This window comes from Columba livia, chromosome 1 (genome assembly GCF_036013475.1).
Source record: "Columba livia isolate bColLiv1 breed racing homer chromosome 1, bColLiv1.pat.W.v2, whole genome shotgun sequence".
Classification (NCBI taxonomy): Eukaryota; Metazoa; Chordata; class Aves; order Columbiformes; family Columbidae; genus Columba; species Columba livia.
The window spans coordinates 32224933-32237762 of NC_088602.1; the positions used below are offsets into that span (position 1 = coordinate 32224933).

At 36.1% G+C, this 12830-nt stretch overlaps 1 protein-coding gene across 9 annotated transcripts in view; it reads left to right on the forward strand.

Annotated features, from left to right (window-relative positions):
* ZC3H13 (zinc finger CCCH-type containing 13) overlaps positions 1-12830 on the forward strand; it is a 48262-nt gene that overhangs the window by 14082 nt on the left and 21350 nt on the right. For all 9 annotated transcript variants that reach the window (XM_065054091.1, XM_065054074.1, XM_065054082.1 and 6 more), the window contains 5 exons: positions 5236-5344; positions 7051-7190; positions 7887-8047; positions 9334-9531; positions 10913-11086. In XM_065054091.1, the coding sequence (XP_064910163.1) occupies positions 5236-5344; positions 7051-7190; positions 7887-8047; positions 9334-9531; positions 10913-11086 (782 nt within the window). The remainder of the gene's footprint in view (positions 1-5235; positions 5345-7050; positions 7191-7886; positions 8048-9333; positions 9532-10912; positions 11087-12830) is intronic.

The window sequence follows — 12830 nt, forward strand, 5'->3', positions numbered from 1 at the left end:
AGTGACTGAACTGCTAACAAAAATCTTGTTCCATCATTAGAGCTGCTATTATGTTGGAGATCGAATATCTGACTTTTACATCTCTTATTAAAGCTTTTGGCATAACAGTAGCTGGATAAGCAGCATTAATTTTGTTTTGATATAGCGCAAGGTAGCTTGTTCCATAAAAAGTTTTGTAACTGGTTTTTGTGTGTGTGTGTGTTTTTTGTTTTTTTTTTTTTAAAAAAAGAGCAACACTATTCCTGCAGACAATATTTGTGCTTCACCAGGCTGCCAGCCTGGAAAAATGGAGAGTAGTGGCTAAGAGAACTGTCTGATACAGTCTGATACAGGTGAAACTTTAAATAGCTTCTTTTGAAACAAGGCTTTTGAGGCACAGAGACAGTCAAAGAATAGAAAGTCTAATGTTCTCAGATTTAGAAGCCAGCTAAGGGGAAATTTTGAGATTGATTTCAAAAGATCAAATTACAGATGATGCTATAGTGCTTCATCAAAAGAGTTATAACTTTTTAAGAATGTGGGAAAAAATGTTGGGCATCCCAAATACCAAACGTTCCAGAAGATATGAAAACAGTAGTTGAGGTTACTGAAGTCTGGGAAGTACAACAGGGATTGGGGAAAGTTTTTGGCTGTACAATGACGGATGAAACTTGGTGTTGACAAGTGAAAGGTAATGCACAGTGAAGAAAGTATTTGAAACAAATCATGAACAATTATTGTCAAAGTAACTGAAATCATCCAGTAGAAAAATAAGTTATTGTGGACAGCTCAATGAAACCATCTGTTCAAAGTGCAGTCACAGTTGCAGAAACAAATGCTCAGATATATAAAAATGGAATAGAAGATTATTGATATCATGCTGTAGAAATCCATGGTCCAGTTTTGTTTGAAATACTGTTTGGTTGTGATCACCTGTATGCAAGAAAATACAGTCAAAAGGTCTTCTTGAAGTGGGAAAGGAGGTGAGGAGGAGACCGGAGAAAAGAAAGGATATGTGGCGAATGCGTGTAATGTGTGGTTGAGAGAATGCAAATTAGATGCGTCATATTTATACTTTATCCCAGTAGAGAGAGTGTCAAACTTGAAAATAACAAAGGGAAATGCTGTTTGTGTTCTATATGACCATTTTACCTGATTTCCAGAAGATACAGTCAAAAACCTGAACAGGTTCCACAAAAGTCTGAGGCGGTATAACTAATGTCAAATCTTTCTGGAATAGATTCCTTGTTCTTTGGAGATGTAAGATAACTAGTACAACCTGGATGTATTTAGGAAGAAACTTCCTATATGGACAGCTTATACAGTATATCCCTTATTCTTCCTTCATGTCTTGTACTGTTATTTTCAGAGACAATATGCTGCGTTTCGTGAATAACTACATTGCATTGAACTCGGTTGTTTCTGTGTTTCTCAGATTTGTGTTCAGAATTATTTCAGCACTGGATGTTAGTGTATCAGTTATTATACAAATAATTAGATAAGGTTCCTTCCATTATTGTGTTTAGTTAGAAATTTTTATCTTGATTCCCCCCCCCCCCCCCCCCCCCCCCCCCATATTATGAGGAGACAGTTACTTTGTAGTATTTGTAGTATTACCTAGAGTACTACCTGGGAGGTGTGTGTGATTTGGGAGAAGTAGTGGGAATAAATGTATGTTTAGGAAAGGTTTTTGTACGGAATGTGTATCAATTGTTTCATAATTGTGCTTTTTGTCACTGACTTTGGAGTATATCCATTGGAAATGGAAGTCAGCATTATCTTTCATCTCTGAAATGGGAACAATGCCTGTTTATTTCAGGAAAACTTCAGATTCATTTTATTATATGTTTGGGTAGTGTGGTAGTAGTTTACACTATAAAGCTATTATATGTAGAGCAGAATCGTACTGTGCTTGCCCAAAAGATTCTAGCTGCAATATGTTAGCTTATTCCAGATATAAAGAAATCTGCATTTTTTAATTAGTTTGTATTGCTGATAAGGCTGAAACTGAAGCCTCTGCCTTGTGAGAACTGTAGATTTTAGGAGTCTTATAAATATTCTCTCCATCATTGTTGGCAAAATAACACTTCTTGGTTAGAAGCATGTTTTGCAGACTGGATGAGTCCTTTTCTTTCTGGCCAAATTCTTCTGGCTATAGTTCATTCAAGTAGACATCAAGTCTTGTGCTGTAGTGTACTGATTATATCTTATGAGCTGTGGAGCTTCAACTTAAATACACATTAAAATTCAATAAAATCTTACAGAATTCATCTGTAATGTTGTATTTTTCTTCCTTTCTTAAGTAGCATTTCTCCTGAATGTCAACGTTAGTCTGTAATCGTCTATCCAACACATGTAAATAGTTTAACTGTGAGCACATACCTGAAAACAGCATAGACAAAGTCTGCTAAGTTGTTGTTTACTCTTAGGACTATCTATTTTTTTTTTTAATTATTTTTTTTTAGAAAATAATACTATGAAAGCTTACTGTTTCTTATGTAGTAAATGCTTTTTTTTAAGAGTCTGCAGAGAAATAGTTTACAAGTTTGGTTGAAGCAGAGACAGCATCTGCAAGTACAAGACAGACATGCTGTTGGCCTTTAGAAGCTTGAGTTATTTTATTCTTGGCTTATTAAGGGAGAGAAAAAAAAAGCAACCTGTGTTAAGTACAAGAAAGTTTATAAGGATATGAAGGAAATATATTTTCCAGATAGCACAAGGGAATTAAATGCATTGCAAGTGCAACAAGTGCGATGTAAGTAATATGTTGAAGACTTTTCTGATGAGAAAATTAAAATATATCTTTTAAACCATCATAACTTAAATTCTTGATTTGTGTGCCCCAGGTAAATATACTGAATTTCTAAGGTGAGATTTGTTTTTCAAGATGCAGCATTACCAGAATCTTTTTTCTTGACAACTAAACCGAAGTAATTTAGTGTATGAATAGGCTTGGTTCAAGTTGTCCTGAATTGTAAAATAGTATGCTTGAATAAAAATTGTCTATTCCCTTCCTCTATATGGAATAATTTAATAAAATTCCTTTCATAGATGCTTTTTTTCTCAGTTCTTCTGTAGAAGTATGGTTGTGCCGTTACTGAATCTCTTCACTGAAAGGAGAAAATACAGGCTGTTATAAGGTGCTTGTGTTGGTTTTAAGTTTGGAGATGCTAAGTAGTATTAAATTGGTAGTGCCCTATGGTTATTAAATTGGTCTTGTAGCCTTCTGGCCTATATGCACGTTCTCTGCTGACAAGTTATCTGGGGAATTGTCTTTGAGAAGTTTTTTGAGGTCAGTAGATAGAGGGTGTCCTAACATGCATGCTTCAGTTTTCTAGTAACAAATAGTGTTGAACTCATAGAAACTAGTATTTGTATTTAAGAAAAATATGTTTATTGCTTGCTTATATTGTAGGAATTAGTTGGAGTGTATGGCAAAAGTACACAATTTAATAGAACAGATGCAACCTTCAAGCAGGGCAGTCTAGAAAAACGGAGATGCTCTAAGAAAAAAAAAGTGATTGCAGGAGAGGCTTGTTGATAAAGTTACAGGAAGTTACAGGTTTTCAGATCTCATCAGGGTAGTTTTCTTTTAAAGTAACTTGCTTTGGAGCTTAGTACAATTCTTGCTCTTAGACTGGAATGTCTTTAGTACATATTGTGGTGGTGGCTTAGTTGATTTAGCCTTGTCTGCAGTTGATGTCAGCAACCAGCATGACTTAATAGGTTAGGATCTTGTGCATCATTTTAGAGATCCTGTCATGAAATGGAGAAAAAAAGCACTTTTCCTTATTTTACAAGCTGCTTTAAATTAAACATGACACAAATTAGTTCTTTAATGTGAAGTTTCTTTGTGTTATGTAGCGGCTGGTCAGTTTTTTCCAAACCTTCTAAGACTTTGAATATGATATATTGAATACAACAAGATGAGAGGCTTGAAGATAACTGTGTGTTGAAGCATCTGGTTTAGGCCATTAAGTAAAATAAATGCACTACTTGTTCTGTCATCTTTTACATCATTAAACTAGAGACAAGATTTTGACATTGCTAGTGGGGGGGTTGAAAAAAAGTTGAATTTTACTTGGGAGTGACTATCCACAATGTTCTGTTATTTCCTTACTGTGTTTCTAAGGTGATGTTAAAGATTTAAATTAAGTCAGGATCTAAGTCCCAATAAGGACTAGCTAGTGAAATTCTCAGGCATCTCCTTTTCTTGGCATAAACCCAAAGGTTCCTGTGTATCAACACTGAGGAATCCCCAAAAGAAGGCACTGTAGGAGGTGAGAACAAAAAGGATATGGGACAGATTTCATTTGCTTTTTCTGGTTTCCTACTTAAAAAAATTAACCTGAGATACTTCTAAACTTGAATGTTCTTTTTTTTTTTTTTTTTTGCAAATAGTGAAAAATCTTGGTCCTGTACTCCACTTGAGCCCCAGGGACACTATTTAGAGAATGTCACTTCAGCAGAGGCTATGATGCATCTCTGCAGCTTTACTACTGGAATTTAGCAGGGAGAAAAGAGCAGTACAGATTCACTTGCCTTTTGAAATTACCTTCTTTCTTTTAAGAATAGTCTCTTTGTGTATCCACAAAACGATCTGCCACATGCAAAATGGGTCCTACTGCAATAGTTAGTCTTGCCTAATAACTTGGGGGCAGTGAAAGTTCAAATATAAAACTATCAAAAAAACTTGTTTCCAGTGTGTTTTAGACTTTTTTTCCCCCTTCCTTCTGACAGCCAGGGGTCTCTGGTTTTGTTTTATCTTATTATCCCCCTACATTCTTTATCCTCTGGAGAGTTCGTGGTTCATCTTCTGAGGCTCATCTGCCTTGCATATAAATATTCTTATTTACAGCTGGGAACTCTTAATCAAGCTGTTAAAATTATACTCTTTAAATGTCCATTAAATATCTGGTTTTAAGAACCTGGTCTGTTCTTTAAGTTCCTTTGTTAAACTTTATTCTCTGATACGTGCTTGATTCTTGCCCTGCCTTTAAACCTTCTTGTTTTATGAATCTTCTCTTTTCCCTATCTGCTATTTGCATGCTGATTATATGAAATTGCAGTAGAACGTGTTGCCTGTGGAATTTCTGCTTATTTAAGAAGATATTTGCGCAACAGGCTAGAGGGGAAAATGCTTTTTGTGCTATAAAAAAAAGCAACAGCCAAAATACCATGTAGAATATATGTTCTTCTTCAGGCTTCTTTTAAAATAAAGTTGTATACTCTAATGCAGCATTTTTCCTTTTATAGAAAGAGTCTTCACGAGGAAGACGTAGAGAAAAGGAGGATATCAAAATCACAAAGGAGAGAACGCCAGAAAGTGAAGAGGAAAATGGGGATTGGGAAACAAATAGAGAGGGTAAGTATAATTAAACTAATGGTTCCCTTGCAGCTAAAAGAATTGCAAGATTACTGGACTGTATATAAAGCAAAATATTTAAAGATTTGGTATATAAGCAGAATGTGGTAGCCATTAATGTTTGTTTTTAGAGGGGAACAGAGAAGCAATCTGAGTTGGACTGCCATGATGGTAAAAACACCTGCTTTTTTTTTCTCTTCTTTTTTACTGGGATAGCAAGGAACTGGACCATAAGCTACTCTGTCACATTTGTATCACTGGTTGGATCCAAGTTACATTCAAAGTAATTTTGAAACTGATCAGTCTGAGGAAAAAGCATTTGAATACTTTGAATTCAAAAGTCAGCAGGCTTTTGTTACATAGTTTGTAGTGGTGTGAACTGTCTCATTAACGAGGGCTCCATTAGAATGAACATTACATCAGTTGAAAATAGCAATTGGTGCACTGTTTATCATCTGAAAACACTGAAAGAGTGGTAAGAGTCTTGTGTTACCTTTTGTAGTCCTTTTTTTTTTTTGTGGTTAAAATGTGACTTCATTGTCATTGTTGATAATACATGTCCGTTTAATATGCTGTCTGTTGAGGGAAAGACTTTGTTTTCACTCCCTTGAGTCTTTCTACTTCACACTTGCTGAAGACCAAGTTCACCTGGCAGTGAAATTATGGCAGCTTCTAATGAACTGTGATGTTTACATAGTTCTGTAACTTATAGTGTTTCAGAAGTAGTTATGATATTGCAAGAGAAGAAGACGGACTGGGAAAGAACTTGTGCTGTTAGGAACTGCACCTCTCTATAAGCTGTTCCCATGCATTCATGACATGTGGAGAGAATTTGTAGACTGAGTTTAGTTATTGCAAAACCTTTTATATAGTTCTTGTGTATAGGAAGAGGGGGTGAAAGCTAATGATTTTTTAATGAAGTCATCTTTTCATCTTTTCTTTGACAGTTATTTTCCCAAAGTGCTTTTTGAGCATTAGACTTAAATAGCTGTGAACAAAATAAGAAATGTAAACAGAGTGAGTAAAACTACTTTAATTTGCAGTAAGATTTCAGTTGCAAGGCTTGAGGCATATGATATCAACTAGGCATGACTTAATGAAAAAGTGAGAGAACTAGCACCTTTTCTGATGTGAAAACAAAACAGTAATAATATTTTAAAAACAGAAATTGTGTGCATTTATCCAATGAAAGAAGTCATATAGACCTCTTATTTTCAAGTCAGTTTGTAGATGTAATTAAATAAGTGTATCAGTTGATTTGTGGGACACTATTAAACAAAAACCTCTAGGATCGTGCATCACTATTTAAATCTATTTCATGTGAGATTTCTCAAGTGGTACTTTACATATTTTTGGTGTGAAAGCATACTTTTTTGTTGTTATTTAAATAAATAAAGTTTACTGTCCTTCCCTTGCTACCACAGCTTAGTAATTGGTGCAAGTCTCTGAAAGAAGTTTAAGGTTTGTTTTTTTCTTTTTAATGAAGTTTAAGAATGTAACTGCAGGTTGTATGAAACTAACTGAAGTTATTTCAGGTTTCCACACGTAATTGGAGAAGACATTTTCCTTAGCTTCATTGATCCATTAACACAGTGCTTAAAAGTCAAGGAAATACTTATGCTTGACATCCAGTATGCTAAGTATTAGTATTTATTTCATATGTGATTGTTTATTAATCTATTTACTTCTTTTTTTTTTCAATAAAGACTCTGATAATGGAGATGTTAATTATGATTATGATCATGAGCTGTCTTTGGAAATGAAGCGCCAAAAGATTCAGAGAGAACTTATGAAGTTGGAACAGGAAAACATGGAGAAACGAGAGGAGATAGTCATTAAAAAAGAGGTTTGTGTTACATAATGTGAAATGAAAAAAAATAAGTAATCAGCCACTTCATAAGCTTCTGAGTGTTTTCTGCAGACTTGAGCTTCCTGGGCACTATTGTGTTACATAGTAGTAAATAACTGGCACATGTATAACCTAGTGTGTAACTTGGATATTGGTAGTGAGTAGCTGGTCAATATCCAGCACCATAACCAAGTTTTTTGCTTTATGAAGTTGGCTACTAAATGAGTAGGATTTAATGCATTTTAGTTACATGAAACTAATAAGAACTTTAACAGAGAAGACATGTAGAAGAAGACACAAGGCATGTTTGCCAGGCTCCTTGTCCAACATGTCTTGTAGTAACAGAGTTAAGTACAGCAAAGCTGTGTTAGAAACCCTAAAATCTTGGGGAAATTTAAAAAAAACAAAAAAGCAAACTGGAGTGCTAACTGGGAACCTACTGATTTTAAACTTTTAGTAACAGTTTTTTTAATGTATTACAGAGTGCATAATTTTCTCTTCCCCTGCCCTTTTCCCATCATCTTCCCTTTATGGTGTTCTTTGAAAATGATGTGGTTAGTGTATTTGAGGTAGATGTGCACACAGCTAAGATCTCACATGTACACTGTTAGTGAATTTACATATTTGGCACATATATCAGCATACAGGTAAGCTTTTGAACATTTTACCAATTAGTACATTTTTTTCCTCAAGATTTCTCCAGAGGTGGTTAGATCTAAATTATCACCATCGCCATCACCGAGAAAGTCTAGCAAATCTCCAAAACGAAGATCCAGTCCCAAATCATCTTCTTCAGCTAGTAAGAAAGAGAAGAAAGCATCTGCTGTACCTTCCCCACTTTTGGATCAGCAGAGGTCAGTATGTTGATGTGTCTTCTCCGAAAGTGAGAACAGAGAACCACACTGATTTTTATTACTGGGGTTTTCATAATTAATATTTTTCCCCCCCCTTACTTTCGGGACATCTGATTATATAATTTTAGTGGGAGGTCTCTAAATTATGCACTGTTGAATCATCTTCTGCAGAAAACTGTTATGTGCATGTAGCTGTCAATTGATTGATTTCATGGCTTACAAGCAGTTATTTTCTCTTTGAATGTCCAAAGTTGCTGGGAGGTGATGAGGAAATATGAACCATTAAGAAATGAGGAGCAGTTTTATTTGAGCCTGGCTTCTCTAGTGGCTTCTCTAGACGGAAGTGAAATGCTTAAAATTTGACCAACTGCATATTCCATTGTTATTGTATATTCAGGGAATAATGTTTGACTTTCAAGGCAGGGAATTTCTCACAATTTAGGAGGGGGAAAGTAGGATGTGTGTGGGGGTGTGGAAGTAAGGATAAGGTATGTGAAAATCACAGGAAGTTCAAACTGGGTGCCTTACCACAAAAAGTCAGTCTCTAAAACCTGTTTTTAAGTTCTTGCTGGCTGCAGGACCTTTTGAATCACTGGTTACAGCTTTTAGATAGGAAAGAAATTACAGCAGCAGTGTAAGCAGACACATCTCTATTTGCTAAGAAATAATCACCTTTGAAATAGGGACAAAAGAGTGTTGTTTTGCTATGAGAAGGTAAAGTGTGGGCTAGTACGCTACTGACACTCAGTGCACTGATATCTAATTTATAGGAATTATGTCAGTGATAATTTAAATGGAAAAATATATACTATTGTGAGGTGCATATTCAAAAATACTTCGGTGTTTTATGCATCAGGTAGTTAATATTAAATTGAATACATGAGTTGTTCAAATCATTTTGTGTATATGATTGGAGTATTGCATTGCAGAAATGGGAGTCTAAACAGACATGATACTATATCTGGTTCTCTGATGTGTGCAGTTTGTTCAAGGGCATTTTAACTTGGAAAACTGGTTCTGCATGAACAGGAACAATTCCTATTTTTGTTCATTTGCTTCAGAAGTAAAGGTTATAAATGGAAGAGCTCAATGTCAATTTCTACCATCTGCATTCACCCCTCAGCTGGGTACAGTTATTGACTACTGCTTGCTAATGGAGTGATGAATCCTGTCCTAAAAGCTTCAAGGCCCTTTAGGTTATAGCTTTCCTGCCAGCGTCTTAGAAATTGTTGTTTGAAATAGTTGGCAGTCCTTCATTTTTTCCCCTCCTGTTAATTTATCTCCAGAAGTTCTAAAAGTAACCAGAGTAAAAAGAAAGGTCCTCGTACACCTAGTCCTCCTCCTCCAGTACAAGAGGAAACTCCCCTGGGGAAAAAACACAAAGAAAAACATAAAGCAAAAGAACGTTCAGAAGAAAAGGCAAGGGAGGTGAAAGAGAGAGGACGTGATTTTGAAAGGCATAAGGAGAAAAAAGAGAAGCAGAGGTAAGTTATGTTGCATTATTAGTTTTTAACATTAATGTAACCTTGCTTTTAAAGTTATCTTTTATAGCGCACTGCATAATAAGGGATTTATACCTGCTTTGCCAACAATCTTTTCAGTACTCATTAAATATTTTAAGTGTGTTATATAGATTAATTGATAGACTATAACAGATTGGTAGGTTTTAATTATATAACTTAACAAATTTGTAAAATGCTGTTTTGAAAGATTTATTACTTTTCAAGAAGTTGGACCTTCACCAGTGGAGCAATTCATTTGCCAAAATCTTTTTCAAAGTCATTTCCTTGTCCCCTTGCCTGCTCTTCTGAAATCTTAGAGGACTAATATCTTTCTAAATTGGCAGTGACATGTTTAAACTCTCTCTGATCTCCAGTAGGTTAAAAGTATTTCTGAAGTAGTCAAGGACTACTGTGGTTTTAGAATTACTTCACTTTTGCATGTATATATCTCAAATGGTGGACTAATATGACTATTCCCATTATTTTCTGAAGCATAGATTTCCATTTAAGTTGAAAAATGCATCTGCATTTTTAAGTCCTGTGTTCCCTTGATGGAAATAGGATACGTGTTTCTAAGTGTTTACTTTGTAACTGGCATAATAAAGACTAAGGAGTGGAAGACCAGTGAATTGTGTATTTTTAACTGATTAAATAAATTACACCATTCTTACTTTAAAATATATTATTTCCCTCGTGCTTTCAGACTCCATTGCTGGAAGAAGGTCGTAAGCAGTAGACCAGAACATTCTAGGTTGTGCTGAAAGGATCAAGAGAGTACTTGGCTTGTTGTACTATAATCAGTATTGCTGTGGTGACTACAGCCCTTTGTTTCAGTGTTGGATTTTTGTCTTTTTTTTTTTCCTAAATAATAAAAACTAAGAAATAATGTCAAGTCTTCATGATATACAGTAAGTTAAATAGTTGAATGTTCTGACAGATGCCTCATTCATTTGCAACTGTGATGAGCGTTTGAAAACATCTGTGAGCTTGAGGCTTCTTGAATAAAGTTCTGACATTACAGAAATTTTTAAGTAGAGTAGCAAAATAATTCTCCACTGTTAGGAATTGTAGCACCACGTGAAATATTAGGTAAAATTAGAAGAATATATTTTTGGTCTTACCATATTCTAGTTCTATATTTTACAGTCTGGTGATTAACAAGAAATGTCATGTTTAGCTTGCATTCTCGAGTTTTGCTAGCTTAAGGTAATTTCGTGTATGCAATTATAGATGGAACTACTGATTCCATAAGGTAATTCTTGGTCTTGTAAACACAGATTCTGTCTTGGAGTTGTTTGTCATTTCTTAGAAATGTACTAATGCTGTATTACACCTATTAAACAAGCTGCTGTTTGTTTCCCAGGGATCCCTCTGAAAGCTCCCATAGACAGAAGCGTTCTCCTAGTCCTGCAGATCATTCTGGCAGTAATTCTTCCCCTTCCAGGGAGTATTCACCACCTGCTGCAAGACGGAGACAAACCTCCCGAGCTCCAGCCAAGTCAACCACTCACAAACGTAACTTCTCACCCTCTCGCAGGTGGGTGGTCGATTGCATGGATTTTATTTTCATGAGCACTTCTAGTTTAGAAATGTCCTCTGTTGGTTTGGCTGCTTGTTCATATGTGTCTGTTCTGGGAGTGTGTGTGCCTCAAACACTTGACCTCTGAGGTTTGGTGTTTTTTTGCCAAGTTACAACGCTGAGGGTACTTGTCATGTCCAGAACACAAGTCATAGTGTAGGCTGCCATTTATCAGTTCTTCTCAAATGTTTTGGCTTCAGGTGTAACTTGAGAAGTCTGATCTGAGACATAGTCTGTGATCCTTTGGGAACTTCTTTTTTTTCTTCCCACCTTCCTCCTTCTTAAAAAGTAAAAAATGTGAGAAGTCTTCTATCTTGGAGATGGGGAGGGAGCATAATTACTCTGTTCGAAAGTGGGTAAGGTGATATACAGATCCTGGCTCTACACATCTTTCCTGAAAAGTGAGCACAACTGGATAAACCGTACAATACGAGGACAGTTCAAGAGACTCTTCTTGCAGGAAGCTTCAGGGAAGATATTATCCTGGTAGTTCTAGGGGCTTAGAAAAAATATTTATCACCCATTAAAAAGAAAGGAGACTTTTTAAATTTTGGTCTGAAGGACGCTGTAAGTTTAGGTGCTAATACTACTGCAGTCCTAAACTTGTTTAATGGAGAGGGTGGCATACTTGTTTTCTACACTTATGTTGAAGGGTGAGGGGAAGACACCAGATGTCACATATATCTGCATACTGATAAAACAAGCAAAACAAAACCCACCCATTCTGCAATCTTCAGAGTCATAAGCAGGCTCTTTTGCTGCTGTGGTGACTCAGTTCAGCTGGAACAACGTTCTATTGTATTAAGCTTGATGTCACTAATGAACATATTCACTAAATTGGATTGTTTTTAGGCAACGGAGTAGTGCAGCCCAATCGCCCTGCAGCTGGCAGTAGTAAGGAAACTGAAAAACACCTTTGCAGAACCCTTTTCCCCATTTGTTTTTTTTCTTACCTTCTCTAGTATTTTGCATGGCACTACCTGCTTGGGGATTCTATGCAGACATATCAAGTGTTGTGCAAGGGAATGTTAAGCAGGGAAGATAAATGGGCCTTCTGTTAGAAGCACGGAAGGATATTTGAAATGTTTTGTTTGTCACCACATCATTGATAGACTTTCATGCAAGCCAATTGTGGTAACCCCATGTTTCATAATAATGATTTAATGGTGAAAAGTAAATGTAGTCATAGTTTAAAGATGGAAAGTTGTGAAATTATATTAGCTTCTGTCAGTCATTTCTGACCCTGACTGGATTTTACTTTGAGTGCTTTGGAAATTTTTACTACTAATTCTGGGCAGTCTGTTTCATTTGTATGTGACAGTGTGTACAAGTTGTCATCTTGGAGCCATGCAGGCTGCTTGCTTCCTCAGGAACAGTCACTGGTCAGACCTTCCCTCTTGTGATGTAAAGCTGCAGACAGCATTAGTATGTGTCTATGGAGACAGAGAAACTGAGTTTCCTCTTTCCTGCTGTCTGTGAGGAATGTTCACTGGTAGCATGCACAAAAGGGACCTTGAGGGTTTTCAATTTTCCAGGCAAAAGAAGCTATGCATAAGCATCCTGGAGGTCAGACTGTGTAGGAATTACTGGCATCCCTAAGCTCCATCAGCTGGATCCTATGCATTTTTAGGTCTTCAGACAAGGAGGTACAGAATCTTAATCTATTGTTAGAGGTGTCCAAATATTCTCTAGCATTGACCAT